At 38.5% G+C, this 21,690-nt stretch overlaps 1 protein-coding gene across 2 annotated transcripts in view; it reads left to right on the top strand.

Annotated features, from left to right (window-relative positions):
* mtor (mechanistic target of rapamycin kinase) overlaps window positions 1-21,690 on the top strand; it is a 109,179-nt gene that overhangs the window by 19,867 nt on the left and 67,622 nt on the right. For both annotated transcript variants that reach the window (XM_017467113.3, XM_053680160.1), the window contains 10 exons: window positions 1,309-1,438; window positions 5,880-6,130; window positions 7,602-7,685; window positions 9,004-9,171; window positions 13,992-14,104; window positions 17,387-17,549; window positions 18,039-18,131; window positions 18,385-18,531; window positions 20,043-20,185; window positions 21,088-21,250. In XM_017467113.3, the coding sequence (XP_017322602.1) occupies window positions 1,309-1,438; window positions 5,880-6,130; window positions 7,602-7,685; window positions 9,004-9,171; window positions 13,992-14,104; window positions 17,387-17,549; window positions 18,039-18,131; window positions 18,385-18,531; window positions 20,043-20,185; window positions 21,088-21,250 (1,455 nt within the window). The remainder of the gene's footprint in view (window positions 1-1,308; window positions 1,439-5,879; window positions 6,131-7,601; window positions 7,686-9,003; window positions 9,172-13,991; window positions 14,105-17,386; window positions 17,550-18,038; window positions 18,132-18,384; window positions 18,532-20,042; window positions 20,186-21,087; window positions 21,251-21,690) is intronic.

Here is a 21,690-nt window from a genome sequence, read left to right as displayed (position 1 = left end):
CTTGCAGTAATTGAGGGAAACATTAATTCTGCTCTCTAACGGAAAACCCTAAAGGAGAATGTCCAGTCTTCAGTCCGTAAGTTAAAACTCAAGCGCGACTGGATTATGCAGCAAGACAATGATCAAAAGCGTAGTAGTAAGTCCTAGTCCTGGAAGTAAGTGAAAGACAGATCTCCAGTTATTGGAAGTGTTTGGTTGCAGTTATTGCTGCTGAAGGTGACACAACCAGATTTTAAGTTTAATCGGGGCAGTTTTTCACATAGGTGATAGCTGTTGGATAACTTTTGCTTCAATAAAATGAATAAATAAATAAAAACCATATTGTGTGTTTACTCAGGCTGCCCTTGTTTTTTTGTTGGATTTTGTTTGAAGATCTAAAACTATTTAGTATGAGATAAACCCAAAAACAGAAGAAATTGGGCAAATCACAGCACTGTAAAACCAATAAACCCCCTAAAACCTACTCTTCTTCACAACGGTCGACGTATTCTCTTCTTCATGGCTCGTAGTTTTGGGGTGCTGGAGGCAGGACGAACTGGTCCAGTTTTTGATTGGTTTCAAAAAGGAAATTGCATCAGTGGAACACTTAACTTTTACTTCAGTATCTAAGATGACACCTCATTTTTATCATCTTCATTATACTCATTTTCATCATCAATTTTGCTTAAAAATGTAGGATAATACTTAACATTTTCTTTAATATTTACAACAATTTTATTTCACTATTTAGGATAATGCTTAGCGTTTAGATTATTATCTAGGATAACACATGTACTTCATTATCAAACATAACTGTTCATTTTTACTTCAGTATATATGATATCACAACAATTTTATTTCAATATCTGGGGTAACACTTAACCTTTACTTGGATATCTAGAATAACAGCTAACTTTTATTTCATTGCCTAGAATAACAGTTTTACTTCTCTGCACAAGCTTTCGTTTATTATGCACTTACCTAGGTCCTCACTTAGATTTCGAGTTTGTCCTTTGATTTACTGACTACACCACTCAAGCAGAATCTTTCTCCCAGTCTCCATTTCTTGTAGCAAACCCTCATTACCTAAATTGCTGTGTGTCAGCATTATAAATTCCGTATACCTGCATTTTCAGTACAGCCTCTCCCATTTTTAAGTTCAGTGAAAATTTTGAATAATAGTGTAACATGATGCAGTGCAGATTTCAGTAGTTCAGCTGCAGCACTTTTCCCAAACATTCCAACACTTTGTATTGTCGAGTGAAACCAGGCACTAAGACAGCGTAGTGCTATTATGCCTTGTTTTGAAATGCTGCTTTTCTTTCCCAGGCCATCCGTGTGCTTGGCCTTCTTGGCGCACTGGACCCCTATAAGCATAAGGTCAACATTGGCATGATTGACCAATCACGCGATGCTTCTGCTGTGAGCCTCTCAGAATCAAAGTCCAGTCAAGACTCAGGTAAACACAGTGTTTGGTAATAGCTTTTTGTTATGATCTACTAGGAAATGATTATGCTGCGATTAAAAAACACGTTTTTTTCAGTGGAACGTTGCTGCAATGCATTGATTGCATTGGTCGTCTTATTGAGGCATTCTTGTACAACACTATACCCTCGTGTATTTATATTGTGCTTAAACTGGTCATTTTTCTAAACTGAAAAGCTTGCATGAAAGCTTGTGAAAACATTTTGTAAACTGCACTTTTATAGTGACAGAATAATGCTCACGAATTGGCAGTCTCTTTTCATTTGCTGTTTTAAGCCCACTTTTATATTTTGCTTAGGTCCTTTTATTAACATATGCAGCTAGGTTCTTATGCAAAGCTTCCGAGCATTGTCACCTCACCAGGTGCAAAGCATGGCATGCACGCAACCAACATGTCCAAACATCTATACCACAAATCATTCTAATTCACCGTGCTGACATCTTTGGTCTTTAGCAAGAACTTTCATTGTTTTCCAAGAACATTTCAAAAAGCCAGACCACAGCGGTGCTGAGTTAAAAGCTTTTTCAGAAAAGCATTACGTAAATACCTAGAGTAGGGCCACATGAATCAACTGTGTTGTAGATTCGTGGAAAACTACGGAAATGTTTTGCTCTTGTGATGGAACATTTCAGTTTATCGCTCATCAGATGAGGACCATAGTTTAGAGCTTACACAAGATGGGTGACACTAGACATTGGCAAGTGGTTGGCACGTTGCTCTCAAAGGGCCATATTTAGAGTTGATGGATTATGTTTGAAAGTTGGGACTGTACTTGCACAGGGAAGGTTTTCCATATCCAGATTAGACTTGCACATGTGCTGAAGTTAATTGTATGAGCACTCCATTCAGATGATAAAAATAACCTGTAGATGATTAAAATAACCTACATTTTTTTTTGAGGCCGAGAACACAAGCAGTTGTCCACGGTTTGAAGGATACGCTGACCAAGCATTCATATGCTCTGCTTATGACTTATGATATTTCTGGGGGAAAGTTAGAGAAATTATCATACTATTTATTAATTGTAGTATATTTATATGTTTGATATTAATAATTGAATGACATTCCATGTTTTAGTGTATTTACAGCCCAAAACAAGAAAAATCGACTTCAAATTCAAGCACTGAATTGCACAAAACTGAGGGCCGACTAATTTTTTTCTTCAGATAACTCCACCCCACGCATGCTTCTCACGCAACTGTCTTAATACATAGCATGTACATCTGTTGTTATATGTGAGGTCTGAATACCACCGTGTGCAATTTTAGTATTAACTCCTCACTACACGTACCGAATACGGCCCAAAGTTCTACATCCTGCCTTAATTCGGTGTAGGGAGAGAGTTAATGGTTTTAACAGTGGGGCTACATGAAGGAGTAGGAAATGGGAGATATCTCCCCTCAGAGAGATAGGGTTTCAGTAAAGGGCAGTGTCTGGGGCACTCTTTCAGCATGTGTTGCTGCTGCCTGGAATACTGCTTCAACGTGCTCACACTTTTCCCTCATCTTAGAAAGACTATGCACTGGCTACTGTCCACATTTCAATGAGGAGCCATGGGACATAAGAATGAATGCGATTCATGTCAGGTTTATTGCTGAGAGGAGGAAGATTACGATCAGTGCAGTCAGTGATGGCTTATCATCATCAGCTGCATTCTTACTGTTTACTCAACTGAGGTTTGGGGAGCCAAGCCTCACCTGGGAACAGTTGTTTTCTGAAAGAAGGACATTTTCACAATGCATGCTTTATATTACAATATTTAGGTTTGTTAACGAAATACTGCAAGCAGTTCTTGGCTCAAAAAGCACACCTGCCTCTCTGCTCCTCTCTAAGGTAAACCTAATACAGGTGCTTTTTGTTGGGTTTTAAAGCACGTATTTTGGAAACAACATCCAGCCAACAGGAGGCAAGATGCATTAAAGAACATTGAGTACAAAACCACTGTACTTCAATTTTATAATAATCAGGTGTAGAGAATTCATGAAATGTCGTTTCTTTGGTGGCACAGTCTGTTTCAAAATTAAATTTAAGTCAATTAAAAATTAAGTCGACATTAACGTTTGATTTTACATTTTGAAAATTTTAATTGATTGCGCCAGTGAAATTTGAATTCCCTTTACGAATTCAAAGAAAGACTTCACAATTCAGATCAAATTTATTTGTAAATTTTAAATTCATTTCTCTTTCCATACAAGTGTCCATATCACCCAAACATTATATCATAGTCTCTCGTCTCTTTCTTGTGCTTTATTATATAATGCAATGCTTATTTAATTTGATCATTTTATGTTTTTAACTCCATATATTGGCTTGATTGGTAGATAACTGTAGGGCTATATAATTTGTTGACTTTTGTCATCATCTTTGTTTCCACCATTTCATAGGCCACCCCAAACTTCCTTCCACCGTCCTTGGCACCCTGGTGTCTATTATTCTAAGTTCAATGAAAACCAAGCACCTGTGTGCCTCCAGCCCAAATTTTACTTACTCTACCGGCAGCCAGTCACAGCACTGTTCACGCCAACATCAAACGCCTCAGTGATTTTAAAAGGGGTCTGTGTGTTGTGTGTGTGTGTGTGTGTGTGGGAAACACATGAAGAGATGATGTCATAGAGGCTCATGAAAAACAGCGTCCAAACACACACACACACAAGTACAGACACACACGTACTTGTTTAATGTGCATGTGTGGCCAATCTGACATTTATACGACCGCAGGAAGCACCTAGTCACAAACCGCATTGCCTGCTGGGTTTCAAGGTTGTGAAGCCCCAGACTTGTACCCAGTGTCCAGTTTATCCCCCATGCAAGCCCATGTGTAATTTTGGACACATGAGTTGCAGAGCTCATTCACAGAACTAGAGCAAACAGCTTGTGCAGATTTATTGCCGCCTTAGCTGAAAGTAATGAGGTTCCAGGTTACATTTATTGCATTGCGTAACGCTGTCACTCACAGGCCATTCAGCTTAATTATCTCCATCACATCCGGAGATGGAAGCGTGCATGGTTAGTGAGACAATGAGAGTGAGAAAGTAAAAAATTTGATTCAACATTAGTTCAAATAACATCATAGATCTGTTGTTCATCAAGGATCTGCAGAACTTTAATAACTCTTAATGTTAAACATTCTGATTCTGGACAGTTGTAGAATTTTCGAAATTAAGTTAAGCCTTTTGTTAAACTTTAATCAATATTTAACCAATGATAGAACTGAAACGATGCAGTCTTGCTTGTTTCATATTACATTATAAAGTGCTTTTGACAGATGTGCGCTCATGGGGGAGATTTCGAAAGTCTTGTCCAGCTGTTTAGTCTGACTTTATGCTGTAAAAAGAAGAGGGAAAGAGATATAGCAGGAGTGCCGGCGTGTCACTTTGTGCTGAGGCAGCCATTTTATAACTTTGATATACGAAATAGGCCATATTTCTCTCTATCTGGCTCCGCAAATTCTCATAGCCATTTATTTCAGCAAATGTGAGTTTGAAGTACTTAGCTTTCAAGCAATTTCAAATATGAAGAAGACTGGAGTCTTCATCGAGTATTGTAAAATATCTCTACAAAGGTTGTTTTCAGTTCAATCCAATGCCTGGATGATTAATCTCTTCTTAAAGACAACAAAAGAGAAATCTATCTAAAAAAAAAAAATTCTTCAAATTTGTTCACAAGTATATGGATCTGTCCAACCAATCTATAATGGTGTAGCTCATATAGCCATGTTCTCAAGATGCCACTTCCTGAACAGCACAAGACACCTGGATGTGCTTGAGTGTACTAATACTTAAAGGGATAGTTCACCCAAAAATGAAAATTCTGTCATCAATTACTCACCTTCATTTCGTTCCAAACCCATAAGACTTTCATTCGTCTTCGGAACACAAAAGACGACATTTTAATGAAACCTGGGAGCTTTCTCGTCCTCCATTTACAGTCCAAGTAACCAAAACGTTCAAGCTCCAAAGCTTCATATTATTATTCATATTATATACATAGTATTGCTTCATAAAACTGGGATTAAACTACTAAGGTCACATGGATTAATTTTTACGATGCCTTTCTGAACTTTTTGGAGCTTGAAAGTTTTGGTTACTGGACTGTAAATGGAGGAACAGAAATCTCCCAAAAATGTCTTCATTTGTCTTCTGCAGATGAACAAAAGTCTTATGGGTTTGGAACGACATGAGGGTCAGTAATTGATGACAGAATTTTCATTTTTGGGTGAACTATCCCTTTAGCAAATGCCCACAATTGGCTAGCATCTTTCAGATTTCACTGGGAATGAAAAAGTAAGCCAAGTTTTTCATGAGTGCTCCTGGTCACATCCCTGGGCTGTTCATTCTGTGTCGCACTCAAGACTGACAAATCGATTAAACCTAATTTTGTGCATGCTTTTGTGTCCGTATGTTCATCTCTTTAGCCGACTACAGCACCAGTGAAATGCTCGTGAACATGGGCAACTTACCGCTAGACGAGTTTTACCCAGCTGTTGCCATAGTGACGCTGATGCGCATCCTGCGAGACCCGTCGCTCTCCAACCACCACACCATGGTGGTGCAAGCTGTCACCTTCATTTTCAAGTCATTGGGCCTAAAGTGTGTGCAGTTCCTGCCCCAGGTCATGCCCACCTTCCTCAATGTCATCCGAGTGTGTGACACCAGCATAAAAGAAGTAAGCATCCACTTTCACACTGTCAGAGACGGAGATTTTTAGAATGGGGTGCAATGTATTTGAAATTTATTAAGATGTGTCATTGTAATTTAAATTTTATTAAACATGACTACTGCAAATTTCCTGTTTAAATAATTTTGTACTTGATGTATATTTCTTCATATTACCTTTTGTCCAGTTTAAACATGAATTCATTTCTTTAATTCAGTATGTAAATAATTGACAGTATCTCCATGAAGCAGTTTGAAGCCAAAAGCATTTCTGAACCTATTTTTTTGTCATCTGTCTCATTCCTTTCTTAGGAACACATGTATATCCCATTTGTTTCAGTCCGCACAAGCTCCTTAAGGCACAAAATGTGACGTTAACCACTCTGCTTTTTTTTTTTTAGCTCATGATTGAGTGAAACATTAAACCACACAGATGCATTGAAATCACATGCTCTACAGGGGCCTGTAGTCGGCGGGCAAAACGTTTGTACAACATAGAAAAGTAGAATAAGCACTAATATGCCGCTTTTTAGCTGCCCATTGTCTTGCGTAATATTTTCCCATTATTAGTAACTGTCGAAGGTTGAGGTTTTCTTTGAAATTATGACACATATGAAGTGTACCACAAACTCTTACAGAGTCAGAAGTGTGAGTGACGGATGAACGATTACTCTAGGCTAGGGGTTCAGCAGTCAGGGACCTCTTTAAGAATGAATGAATAGCTGGACTCCCTCAGTACAGATATATTTTACAAACAAACTGTAAAAAAAAAAATAATAATAATAATAAAAAAAATCACTCATCTTACTAACGTGTACAAGAATATTTTGCTGACTTATTGGAGCCAGAATTTTTTTTTTTTAATTGAAAAACTGGGAAAAATAAACAGAATCATGAACTCCATGGGCTCGGTGGCTTAATGCTTAGCCTTGCACCTTCAGGGTTGGGGGTTCAATTCCCACCTCTGCCCTATGTCCGCAGAGTTTGCATGTTCTCCCTGTGCTTCGGGGGTTTTCTCCGGGTACTCCAGTTTCCTCCCCCAGTACACAGACATGCATTGTAGGCTGATTTGGCATTTCCAAATTTGCCCATAGTGTGTGATTAGGTATGCGATTGTGCCCCTCCTTGTCCCATGAGTTCCTTGGGATAGGCTCCAGGTTCCCAGCGACCCTGTATAGAATAAGCAGTACAGAAAATGGATGGATGAACCCCCTCTGTTTGTATCACAGAGAATTTTTGGTACTATGTACACATGTTGCTTCTGAGTCATGTCTGTTTTGAAGTTACTTGTTACCTTGAGTCTTTTCTACCAGACAGATAATAACTTATGAAATGATGGTGAAAGTTAACTGAATGAAACTGAGAATTATGATTATAGTATATCAGATTGAGTTTGATGATGTCTGAATGATCTATTAGCAAAAGGCTAATACGCCTGTTTTTTTTGTTTTTTTGTCTTTTTGGCCCTTTTTCCCTTTTAGTTAGTTCCTCTCCTAGGTATGGTGGTGTGCTTCGTCAAGATCCACATCCGACCGTACATGGACGATATCGTCACCCTGATCCGTGTAAGTGACCTATCACCTTCACGTCTTTTGATTTGTCTTCTGGGGTAAATTTCCACTTCATGGGTCCAGTTTTTTCAGTGTAGCCCCACATGAGGCACCAGACACTTGTCTTTACTAAGCATTCATACAGGCGTGACTATAAAATGAAAGGTCTCTGCTCATCTTCATCTTGTTGTGTTTCCTGGTGCCCTTTACGCCAGTGTCTCACTTAACACATGTATACAGATTAAAAAAGTGCAAAAAACCAAAAAAGGATGGTTCTGTTTATTTATTTATTTTTAAATTTTCTCATCCAGATGCTGCAAGCGGGAATTGCTATTGCAGATTTGTCATAAAAATCATGCTGGGGGTTCAGAGGTCTCTTACAGCAGCCAACAGTCGTCTGGCCAAAGATTTTGACAGTTTTATAAGGCGTATGACTCGTTGTTTCCAACCCCCATCGTCTGTTCTTTTCTTTTTTTTTTCCAAGACGATCATTTACACTTTTGGTTAATAAAGTTGCATCAGGTATGAAAGTAGGGCTAAGGAGATGTAGGATTGAAAGTGTAGTCATAAAACCCTTCTATTCATTGGTCAGAAATTTGCCCATGAAAAAAGTTAAACCTACTTTTGTCAAGTGTTGGTAGAAATCACAAAAGTCACCCAAGCACTGCGAACTTGGACACCATGCTAATTAAATGAGTAAGTAATAAATAAGTAGTTCAGAACATTTTGTGTATCATTTCCTGTGTTTATTTTCTCATTTTGTTCATTGGTCCAACTAGCCAGAACATATCACATTTCCACAGTGCTACTGTTCTGTCTGTGGTGCCCAATTTTAGTGCCTTGCAAACCATTTTAGCAAACCATATCTATAAAAAATATATATATTCCCCCAACCTAAAATACACAGCATGCTTGAGTCACTTCCTTCAGTTGGGTTCAATCACTTTCTCACTGTAGTCAAACCGCACTAGAGTTTGCTTGGAAGAGCAGACCGGGATATCTGATTGGATTGTTTTTGATATCTGAGTGTGTTTGACGAATTGCACCAAAGGGGGAAAAACCCCACAAATTTGATTAGAAGAGACTAAACACTGCTTATGTAACTGCACCCTAATACATTTAAAAAATACTCTTCAACCCTAAACATGAGCTGATTGACATTTTCATACACATACATTCTCTACACAAACAAATGTTTTCTAAATATTAATTGGAAGCCTTTTGATTACCCATTATAGATGACTAGACTAAGTATTTCATCTCTGATCGCTGTGCTGCTTTGCAAAAGTGTGCACACATTGTTCTTTTCCCTCATCTTTTGTTGGACCTGCAGGAATATTGGACCCCCAACAACCCAATGCAGAACACCATCATCCTGCTCATCGAGCAGATAGTCGTGGCTCTGGGAGGAGAGTTCAAGCTGTACTTACCCCAGCTTATCCCACACATGCTACGGGTCTTCATGCATGACAGCAGCACCGGGCGGAGTGTTACCATGAAGGTAAAGATGTGCACAGACATATACACAAGCATATGAAAGCAAATACAATGAATATAAAAAGTCTACACACCCCTGTTATAATGTCACGTTTTTGTGAGGTAAAAAAAAAAGGTAAGAGAAATCAAGACAGATCCTTTCCCACCTTAAATGTGAAATTACAACGTATGAAAATTAAGTGGAAAAACATCCAGAAACATTTTAGGGAAAATTACAGAAGTTACAATAATTTGCATAAATGTTCACACCTTATAATCGGGGATGTGGCTGTGTTTATCAGAAGTAATTATCATACACCTATCATCAATTAAATTATTCTGATTAATGCCAAATAAAGACCAGCTGTTTTTGTAGGATCTTCTTGACCCCTTCTTGGTTTCATCTGATCGCTGAAACCATGGGCCGCAAAGAGCTTACAAAGCATGTACGGTATCGCACTTGTCAAAAGATATCAATCAGTAGAGGGTTGTTAAAGAATTTCCGAAACATTAGATGTACCACGGAACACCGTGAAGGCCGTCATCAACGAGTGAAGAAAATCAGGTACGGCAGTGACATCACTCAGAACTGGATGTCCTTCCAAATTCTTCACATTCCCTTATATTTTTCATGTCTGGGCTTTGGGTTAGGGTGGCTAGACGGAAGCCCTTTCTCACAAAAATTCCAAGGCATATAATAATTCAGTAATTCCAAAAGGCACCAAATATTGCACATCACATAAAAAGAATACTATGCCCACAGTTAAACTTGGTGGTGGCAGCATCATGCTTTAGGGTTTTCTTCACCCAGAACTGGGGCTTTTATCAAGGTGGAGGGAATCATGAATAGCTACAAATACCAGATTTTAGTGTAAATCATTCAGGTGTCTGCTTGTGAACTGAAGATAAAAAGGAATTTACTTTGCAATTTTACACTGAAGGTGGGAAAATCTGACATGATTTATTTTCATGTCATTCTTTTACAAAAACCTGCCATTTTAACAGGAATGTGCAGACATTTTATATCCATTATATTGGTCATGGTTATGTTATGGCTGGACAACTTGCTCCTGTTCATCATTTACGACTGAAGTACCACCTGAGCCCTGCAGCCTCAGGCCTTCAGGGTGAAACTATTACCTTGACACAGCAGTCCTCAAGATAAATGCTTGGATTTCTCAAGTTAGTGCTGATGTGTGGACTCATTTTGTATTGAAATATTACTCCAAATGGAAAATGAAACCTGAAAATACAAGTTTCATCAGCATTTATCGCAGCCATAGATGGATATGCATATTCTCTAACCACCTCTGTATATCGCTTTCTGAAATGTGTTGATCAACAGAGTTGTGTTTAAGTTCATATCGGTCTAAAATTGCCACTCATTGTCACTCTTGCTTTACAATGTAGGTAGTATTCGCTAACTTGCTGTTGGTCTTATGAATACCACCACAAAGTCGTAATTACAAGTGGGAAACTAAGGAGTTAGGGTGTGTCAGTAAGAATACATGGGGGTGAGTTGGGGGCGTGTCAGTAAGAAAACACGGTGGAATCAATGGATGCAACGCCTGTAGTTGACAGTAAATTTGTTGAAATTGAATGTTTACTCGTCTCAGAATCTGATTTCAGTTATTATATTTTTGATATATGCAGCAAGTTATTGTCAGGCTTTTTTTAACTACAATAAAACAAGATAATTGCCTACACAAAATACGACAGCATTGTACAATCACGATATAATATGTAATGATAAAGTTTGCAGTGGCGTAAGAGAACGTACACTACCATCTTGCTCCGACCAAAGTGACTTGAAGTCACCTGGCGTCATAATTACGGCTTCCCAACTCGTAAATACGAACTTCCCAGGAGGACTTGAACACACAGTTAGCCTCGGATGCTCCGCCCACATTCCACAGAGTGTCTGATATCTTTTAGTGCACTTTTCTGGCCACTATCTGCAATCTGACTGTCTGTATGGACTTCCAAATATATTCATCTGCTGGTTTCCAATGGAAAGTACCTGACTTGTGGTACTATAAGAAAAAGCTAGAAGTCTGGCTTGCAAGACTAACTTGCTGTAAGGAAGAAACCTAGAAGTTTTTGTAAGGTTGAAACCTAGACGTTTACTCTTGGCTATGTAGCTAGCTGTTTATGTAGCTCGCTTAATGGGTATTGTACAGGTAGGTATTTTGCTAAAGAATCTCTCAAAATCTTGAGAGATTTTGTCTCATAAATTTGAATAATGGTAGAAAAAGCATGTGCATTCCTAATTGTAGAGCATCAATGTTGAATACATCTGGACACTGTAAATGACATAAACACTACACTCACCTAAAACCAGATGAACTCGGCGCACTGTGTCCCCTGCAATCATATTCTCTAGCCAAACTCAATAAACTTTTCATTTTATTTTCCTTTTGTTTTGTTATTTCTGCTGCATTATTTCCATATTTAGATATTCCATTCTGATAATGTGGATTTTTTAGATACTGTAACCTCAGTACCAAGAACACATGTCTTGTTCTTTTTCTAATGTTTCTATGTAAATATTTCTAGCCCTTTTACCTCAAACAATGTAACAAGCATATTTTACTTTTATATATCTTCTTGTATTTCCAGACCAGCTTTCCTTCCATCCTGACGCGCATTCACTATGGCCATTAAGGACAGACAGATGAGTCATGTATAATGGAAATCTGGAATAAGTTTACTCAATTGATGCGATTTTTAGTGCTCCGACTCCCACATGTGAAACCTCGGGGAGATTGTGTGCTTGTTCAAGGGTGGCTGGTGAGCTTATGTCATGGATGCCACTAGATTTTTAAAACTCGTCCAATACAGCAGACACAAATATCCTGTATTAAATTATTTTCTTCTTGGTTATAGTCCAGTGAAAGCCTTACTGTCCAGAGATGAAATCGGTTAGTGTTCAGAAAACCAGACCGCTGCTTTAGAGGTTATATAAGACTAAATTCAGTCATCGATATCAAATATTTAAAAAATGTATCAATAAAAGTTGGCCAAAGTCAGCTAATGGATTTTACTGTACCAAGACTGTTAAAGGAGCTTTTTTTTTTCTCCCTGACTTTTGAGTTAAGATCTTGGGCGTTGTTCTTTACTCTTGTTTAATTTTCAGTCTCTCCTCATAAGTATGAGTATCAGCAGACTTCTCTGAAATGAGGTTAACATTAGCAGTGTCTATCATTTCATTCCAAAGCGCTGAAGCTGAAGAAGGAGGTGGCAGCTAACTAGCTAGAAATGAATGAAAGTAATATTATAACTCATATAAACTTTCAAGATGTTTATATAGATGTTTACAAATTACACCTGCAGCAGGTTCCAAGCGATACCAACTGGCACGGATATGCGCAAGTTTGACACGTCGGTCATGTTCATTCCCAGTTTACTGATTTGCTAGTTTAACTTTCATTCCCTAGACGGCTGAAGGAACAAGTAGTTTTCATAAAAGGTGCAGATGGGTGACAAAGGAAAAAATCAACATGAAGTGTCTTATTGAGGTGTTGGACAACCACAAACCTCCAGAACAGCTTCAGAGCTCCTTGGCATCAGTTCTACAAATCTCTGGAACTGTTCTGGAGGGATGAACTCTGTTCTTCCAAAAGATATTCCCTCAGTTTGTGTTTTGATGATGGTGGTCGAGAGCACTGTCTGACACGTAGCTTATGGTTTATATCATTTTCATCCTCATCAAGTGATTCAGTGAATCCCCGTGCTCTGTGGATAGGGGCGAGGTCAGCCTGAATGAGACCACTCCCATCAGGATAGAAATGTTTCAGTAGAATAAAGGTGATCAGTGCAAATAGCTTGCTGAGGACAAGTGGCCACTCATCTGAATGTGGACGGGACAAGCGACATCAATCTTCTCTTGTGATTGAAAGGGGTAAGGCTTATGCAAGCTTTTCCCAAGGAAGAAATTCTTGAGCTGCAGATTGAGATACCAACCCTGCTTATTTTTTTACCAACGTTAACCTGTTTAAAAAGCAATCACAGCTTTAAGATGTTGGGATATCAGGCCAGAAGAGCAAATTGGGAAAAACAATGTGGCTTGCAGAAAAAAGACTTCAAAGCAGAGAGGAGAATATCACAGGCTCAGAGTGCTCCTTAATCAGCAGGCGTCTAGAGAAGATCTACACCCCACCACCGCTCAGATAGAATATCAGCCACACATGAAACACAGACACGCAAGACTGCGGGCCAATTCAACAAACCCAGCGTCTACAATTATATAACCTCACATGTATACAGAATGTCCCCTGACATGACACTCAATACAATAGAGTGTGTACAGTGGCAAAGCTTCATGTCTGGACAGGACGGTGGTCTGGCAAAGGCTCCTGAATCACAGGGAATGTCTGGGCCACCTTGAAATACTCTTGAAGCTACCCACAAGTTGATGTGCAGGAAAAAAAATACAGCTAAGGTTGTGGCCTGTGACCTTTCTGTGTTCTCTGATCTTATTGGACGAACATCTAAAACAGCACACATGTTTAGTGGGATGGCTTTCCAGAAACCACTATAGGGCGGCCATTTTGAAAAAAGAGTCACTTTTTCCCTTAATGCAATTTGCCATCTTTCTGTCCCCTGAGCAGACTATTCCAATGGTTTCGACTTGTGACTTAGTTATGGACTACTCCTGCATGTTTACTTAAAATGCATTTATTTAAAAAAAAAAAAAAAACTTTTTGAAAATTTGGGCTTGTGTTTATAGAACAAAATTGTGTAAACTTGATTCTTTACTGATTTATTCCTTCAATGCCAGATGTTCACACAAAGCACAAATCCTTTTTGTCCAGCACCCCGTTCATGTTTTTTTCTGCTTTTCAGCTGCTCATGGCCATACAGCTGTTTGGTGCCAACCTGGATGATTACCTCCACCTGCTCCTGCCTCCTATAGTCAAACTGTTTGATGCCCCTGATGTCCCACTGCAAGTCCGCAAGTCAGTATAATCACCAACGTGTTCATCTTTCCAGCATTGTATATTTGCGTGGCAGTATTTTACTCTCCTTGCCACAATATGAGTGTTAGAATATATATGTAGCACACAATATTCAATATCATACCACACCTCTGTTGAATTCTCGAGTTGGATTGATCGGAAAGTATAGATTAATTTCTTTAACAACAGGCCTGACAAAAGTTCAGGCAGTTTATATTAATGCTGCTGTTCTAATCCGTTATCGTTTCTATAACAACTCAATTTCAGGGACTTTTATGGCAAAGGCTGTACATAATAGAGCTGCAACAAATAATCAGTAATAATCAGTTATGAAAATTGTTGTCAACGAATCCCATTATCGATTAGCTGGTCTGCACGGGGCATTTACTCAGTCCTTAACTTCTGTTTCGAAAGTACATTCCAAAGTTGTGTCCAAAATGTACTATACACTTACACTATGTACTCTTCCGTCTAGTGTGTGAATTTTAGAAGGGTGGTGTCGTCTCAAATGGCATGTTTTACTAACCGGAAGTATAAGCCACTTCCTAGTCATGATGTCAAACACACGTAATACGACGCCGCTAGCTTTAGCAGAATACCCAGAGTCAACGAAAATGAATTTTTTCAGTTTGCTGTTTATTGACCGTGTAAAAAAGTGTGTGGCCTCCTAGTCCTCAAAGGCAGGTGAGTATTTGATATTAAATGCTATTGAGAAGACTAACATGCAAACTTTGCAAAGCGGAGATTGTTTAGCACGAAGCGCAACAGTGTATTTTTTATGAAGAAATCAGACAGGGCATAATTTGTGTACTTGGTGTATTTTATTGCTTTTCAAATATAATGTGCATAAATGAAAAACTCTGCATTCCCTCTACATTTTCTTTTTGCTGGGGAGAGGCGGAGTTTAGCCTTCCTTTTATCTAGCCGTCAGTGCAGACCAGTGTTGCCAACTTAGTGACTTTTCAGACCCCTTTAATGACTTTTTTTTAAAGAAAAAGAAGCACCTAGCGACTTTTTGGACAAACCGTAGCAACTTTCCAAAACTTTTTCCAAATGTACTGTCCTGCCGGCACGAGGTCTTGCTCTCCCACTGGACTCATACCTCTCTCTGCGTCTGCTCTGTTCAGTGAGTGTCTGAGAGTTGGAGATTTAACAATGTCATGGATAACAAGACTTCACCTTCATCCCAATTTACATCATTATGCGAATGTTTTTAGAACGCAAGAGGAATGGAACGCAACATGTTTTACATGTAAAATAGTCCATGTTCTTACAGCCTAGTTCTCTTGTTCAAATTAGATATATTGTTCAGAAACATTTTTGATCCTTCATGTTCCATACCTGTCCCTTATATACTTTTTATAAAAGTTATTTTTTAAAAATCATACTTTATGAAAAGTAATTAAAAAAGTACAAAAACACAAAAGCAAATAAAAAAAATCTATCTATATCAGAAACAGATTAAAGATTTTTTTATATATATATATATATATATATATATATATATATATATATATATATATATAATATATATAAAATGTGTGGGTGTGTGTGTATATATATATATATATATATATATATATATATATATATATATATATATATATATATATATATAAAATATGGATTTTATATAGAATAGATTATCATTATACCTGGTCTCCTCCAATATGGTGAGGGGCGTGCCACATGATAGGGGGGGGGGGGGGGGGGGGGCTTTAGTTGCAAAAGATTGAGAACCTCTGGCTTAAGAGGTTCAGTTTAAAGTGCAGTGTAACTTCTGTCGTTTATTATAACGAGAGCGATCTATTTGTAATGAGGTTACAAATAACCACACTCGCAACGTAGACACGGTGATAAACAGCACAAGTAAGATTTGAAAAGTCAAATTAAAACTGTACATAAGTAAAACAATATGCCTAAAGGCAGTGAGGAACAGAAACTTTAAGGTGTAGTGAAAGTGAGGTTTTTTCTTTTAATTATCAGTGCTTTTAATTTTTTGTGCATCCGTAAAAAATAATGCATAAATATATCTAAGCCTACTAATGAGCAGAGTTTAAAAAAAAAAAAAAAGGTGTTCTTTAAAAATGAAAAATATAATTGATGTGATAAGGAGGTGTTTATAGAGCATTTATGGAAGGAGTCTCAGGTGTCAGTGCTTTTAAGGCTCAGTAAGTTTTCTGCCATGGGAGAGGACTTCTCACTAACATGCCAAGCTGAGAGAGAGAAAAAAGAGGCTGATGAGAGAATGACTGTTTATAACATCCCGCATCATTAAATATAACTGGTTAAAATATGATGTGTCAGTCATTAACAAATTATTTTTTTTTAAACTGTTGTCCAATTGCTGTGATATAAGAGGAAATAAAAAAAAAAACACCTCAGGACATGATTTTATAGGAAAATAATCAAATTCAGGGTGCTAAGATTACCTCTGTTTCACGTGGAGCTGCAGCACACCACCATAATCATGTTCCTCATAATTATGTTCCTCCAACAGCACATCCTGTAATGTTTTATTCGTTATATTTTTAATGTCTAAAATACCATACCATAGAACATCGCTTTTGAATCTGAAGCAAAGTTCAGTGGCATCACTTGATAGTCTATAGTGTGTCTCCTGCCTCCCCAGATATTTTAGCTCAGTGCCAACCAATACAGATCAAAATCTGCACAGAGGATATGTTCACCCCATCAGTAAAAGTGGGTTAGTGGACGGTCTTGACAGTTAATTCTTATTCTCGGGGAGTTATAATAAGTAGACAGTTCTGCCTCTTGAAACTGGCTGAGCCATGGCGTTGAGAATGGATGTGAATCGGGTAACTGTGGTCTGCTGTGTCTGGGAGGGATCATATTATTGAAACTCTTTGATTGAAACACCAGAGCGGTTTGGCCTGTAGTTTTGTGTCGGGTTCGATATGTCCTCATCACCCTTGCAGTCACTTTGTGCCAAAGAGGAAAGCACATGCGAATGTTTTTTGTGTGTTGTTTTTGTCAAAAGTATATGAAACATTTTCAAACACAAGATTATATGCGTATTTGCTATTGAACTGTGAATCCTTTTTTTATATCTTATACCTATAAACTGGAGAAACCAAGTAGCTAATTAATTATTAGACAAATTTACTGTTTCCCTAACATTCATTGATTGACTGCTTAATTTAAGTGTTGTGATTTCATCCCATAAGTTTAAAAAAAAACAAATGTTCCAGTGTTCCCAGTGTTATTGGTAAGCTTTAAATGGCTTTCCAGTTTAAAGCTTTTACTCTGTTTTGACTGCAGGGTTGCTTTGGAAACCTTAGATCGTTTGACCGAGTCCCTGGACTTCACCGACTACGCTTCCAGAATCATCCACCCCATCGTGCGCACTTTGGATGGAACGCCTGAGTTGCGAAGCACAGCTATGGACACCTTGTCCTCTTTGGTCTTCCAGCTTGGTAAAAAGGTGCTTGCAAAAGCCTAATGCCGGTGCATGCTTCTCGTTAACGACCCCTGAATATTGAAACCCCTATGCCAATGTTTCCAGTGCTGTGCTGTCCACTGGAAACACTTAATGAGGATTTCTTTAATGACAAGATCAATTTGTGCTTGCCATAAATCTTTGAGCTTTCACAAGTAGCCTGCTGATGACGCTTCCTGTTCTTTTTGAGTTCACAGCGCGGCTGATAATAAGTCTGGGATGATGTCATTTTCCTTTTTATCACCCCTCCCTAACTCCCTAAAGCCCACCAGGGCAGCATGTGGTCAGCATGTGCACCTTTTGATCGTGAAGGCAGGCAGTAGCTTGTCATTTTTGTAGATGGGAGTGGAATTGTCTTTTGAGAACCGTGTGCATCAAATAAACTTCATGTGCATCAAATAAACTTCATGGCAGCTGTAACACTCTTAAAAACTTCCTTCTCCTCTTCTTTTTTTTTTTTTTTTTTAAACACAGTACCTTATCTTTATTCCTATGGTGAACAAAGTGATGTTAAAGCACCGAATCAACCACCAACGATATGATGTCCTCATCTGCCGCATCGTTAAGGTCAGTACTCCTTCCCTGTCCACCTAGTACGTTTCACCATGACTCCATATCATTCCCGGGTCCATCCATGTGTATGGATGGTGTTGATTTCATTAAGAGAGTGATGTGCTCAAAGTAGAACAGACTGTTGTTTTTAAGTCCAGGATGTTTCCTAGTGCAACATTGAGGGCTTCTTTGATTAGGGCAGTGCACTAGATGTCCATGCAGAAAATATTTAATTTTGCTTACTTCTTGATTGTGTCTTGTTACCCAGGGTTACACTCTGGCTGATGAGGAAGAAGACTCTCAGATTTTCCAGCATCGCCAATCACGTAGTAGCCAAAGTGACACGCTGGAGGGTGGTCCGGTGGAGTCCGGTCCGATGAAGAAGCTCCACGTCAGCACAACTGCACTTCAGAAGGTCAGCATGAAAAAAATTATAAAGCATGTGATAAAAGATAATGACGAATTTGTCCTTGCGAGTGCTTACACATTAACTTGAACACATTAAGTATACAAATGCGAAAGGAATTTTTAAAAAAATAATAAAGCATCAGGAGGTTCAGTAAATCTGACAGATTTCAGCACTATGGAAGACTTGTAGTATTTAAGAACATCTTGTTCCGTACTAAATATTTCTTGATGTTCTCGCTCCTGCCCTGAAGCACACCCTCTTATTTATCTGGTAGCGTTAATGGATGTTCAAGGAGTGTTCTCATACAAAGCATAAACACTTTGGCAAAGTCTCCGGTAATTTAACCTGTCCTATTAAGAGCTTAAAGCTGCCGTTCTTTGTAAGCTTATCTCTAGTATCTTCATTTGTTTGTTCTGGATTGAACGATGAAATGCACGCAACACTGTGTAGCTCTGCAACAGTTGCAGTTCTCCAAAAAAGAAAAAGAAAAAACAAAGGAAAACTTTCCCCAGGAATAGCAGATAACCTTTAAAAGGAACCTGTATCAAAGCCTTGAACTAGTAACTACTTTTTTTTTTCTTCCTCAGCTGCACTCGTCTGTCTATCATAAATTATGGCCAGTCATGTACTTTCACTATTTTGACAGAGTTTGAATATTACAGTGAGACTTTTATAAGCCATGGTGTTATAGCTTACTGGAAAAGGGTGACGAGGCATAAGAGCAGTAAAGCGACATCAGTGATCCTGCCAAAAAGCACATTCAACTGGTTCTGTTGTTGGCTAGTGCATTACTGTGATTCACAGCTGTCGCTTCAAGAATGAGCAGGTCTTTCCATTGTCTTTGTCAACCAAAATCTGCTTGCTCTTAATGTGAAAAGAAACAGATCTGTTTGGGTCGTCGCCTGTGCCACCTTCTTTTGCTCAAACTCCTGAAACGTTTTCCATATTTGCAGACACGGGTTCAATTTTCTGTTGTGAAAATTTTGAAATCCCTTAAATCTCAAACCTTTTTGCCACCAGAGAGCCTTTGGCTGTAAAATAAATTCCACGGACTCCTTCAGCCCTGATTTTTAATGAACGTAATCCGACACTTTAAATGTTAGTCTCATCGGTTAAACATGAACGATAATATTTTGGTCATTTACAGGAACTGTAGAGCGTTCCACCAAGACAGTCTATTAGATTCCAGTAGACATTATTTACAGACCTACTTGTTTTTGAGTTATTGAGGTTTGGATTAAACACATCCGATTCAGGTGACGAGTCAAGCTATAAGAACTCAATAAGAACTATAATAACTTTAGGTTATGGTTTCCACCATTGTAAGAAAAACAAAAATCAAGATCCCCTAGCTATGGTTCATGGACCCCTGGGGGTCCCTGGGCCCCACTTTGGGAACCAAAAGTTTGGGAAACAAATCATATCCTAGAAACCATAATCTGAGATACTTTCTAAGTTGACCTTGCTTTCAGATTGTGTTTCTGAGTGCTTACTGTTGTGTTTTGTGTGCTCTGTAGGCATGGGGTGCTGCCAGGAAGGTGTCTAAAGATGACTGGCTGGAATGGTTACGGCGCCTCAGTGTAGTCCTGCTGAAAGAGTCGCCCTCTCCTGCCCTGCGCTCCTGTTGGTCCCTTGCCCAGACCTACATTCCACTTGCCAGGTGAATTCCACAGGCCTTATTTTTCTGTTTGACAATTTTCCCCAATAACTTTATGGCCTGAAAGATGTGGCACTGTCAGTTTTCATCAAGGTAATTGCAGAATAATTAGTGTTTGTTAATGTGAGCTAAAATCTGTCGCTGTATGTTTGAATAAGTTAGCGTTAGACAAGTGTATAGTTAACATCATAAATGCCACCTAAAAACGGCACTTTTTCACCTAAAGAGTCACTTCTCTAGCCCATCTGTAGTTTATGCTACAACCCCAATTCCAAAATAGTTGGGACACTGTGTAAAATGTAAATAAGAGCAGAATGCAATGATTTGCAAATCTCATACACCCATATGTTATTCACAAGAGAACATAAACATATTAAATGTTTAAAATGAGTAAATGCACTGTTTAAATAAAAAAAAAAAAGGTCATTTTGAATTGGATAGCCGCAACACATCAAAAAACAAAGAGTTGGGACAGGGGCAACAAAAAGCTGGAAAAGTAAGTGTTACTAAAAAGAATCTGCATGTTTTTTTTTTTAGTAACACTTACTTTTACAGCCTGTTGTTGCCCCTGTCCCAACTTTTTTGAGACGTGTTGTGGCCATCAAATTCAAAATTACCCTATTTTTTTTTCTTAAAAATGTTACATTTCCTCAGTTTAAACATTTGATATGTTTTCTATGTTCTGTTGTGAATAACATATGGGTGTATGAGATTTGCAAATCATTGCATTCTGCTTTTATTTACATTTTACACAGCGTCCCAACTATTTTGGAATTGGGGTTGTACGTCTTTCTAGTTATGTATATCTTAAATGCAATGAGGTGCTTTCCTTTTACTGTTTCTGTACTGTTCTGCCCTTCTGAAATGCCCCAAGTGACTAATTCTCCTGTGTCTTGCATTTGCAGAGATCTTTTTAACGCCGCGTTCCTGTCCTGCTGGTCTGAGCTAAGCGAGGATCAACAAGATGAGCTGATCCGCAGCATTGAGCTAGCACTGACATCACAGGACATTGCTGAAGTCACACAGACTCTGCTCAACCTGGCTGAATTCATGGAGCATAGCGACAAGGTCAGTAAAGCATCACGCCTTTTAATTTGGAACACTTCTCCTGACCTTGATCAGCATCCCTAAGAACATTTAAAATTTGTATGCGAACAAGACACATTTATTCACATGAATTGTTTTCGTCTAATATTCCAGTTTTATTAAATAACGTGTGTGCTTTATTAGAAGCACATAAAAATGCCCTGCTAGACGGACATGATTATGATTTTAAGGATGCAGTAATGAGAATGTGGTCTCGTGCGAGACCCAAAGCATATTAGAAGCAGGGACCATAATTGGGATCAAACTCTTAGTAATGAGACGCAGACAAAGTCCACGATAATGTCAAAGACTTTAATGATGCAGACTCTTTGACAATTTAAGTGCTGTTTTCTGTTAGACTATTATTTGAGGCAATACAACATATTTTTCCTCAAATAATATAGTAACCAGCCTCCTCTGGT

The sequence above is a fragment of the Ictalurus punctatus genome, chromosome 5 (assembly GCF_001660625.3).
Source record: "Ictalurus punctatus breed USDA103 chromosome 5, Coco_2.0, whole genome shotgun sequence".
Taxonomy (NCBI): Eukaryota; Metazoa; Chordata; class Actinopteri; order Siluriformes; family Ictaluridae; genus Ictalurus; species Ictalurus punctatus.
Note: the sequence above shows the minus strand (reverse complement) of the source record. Positions and strands in the feature narration are given on the sequence as shown.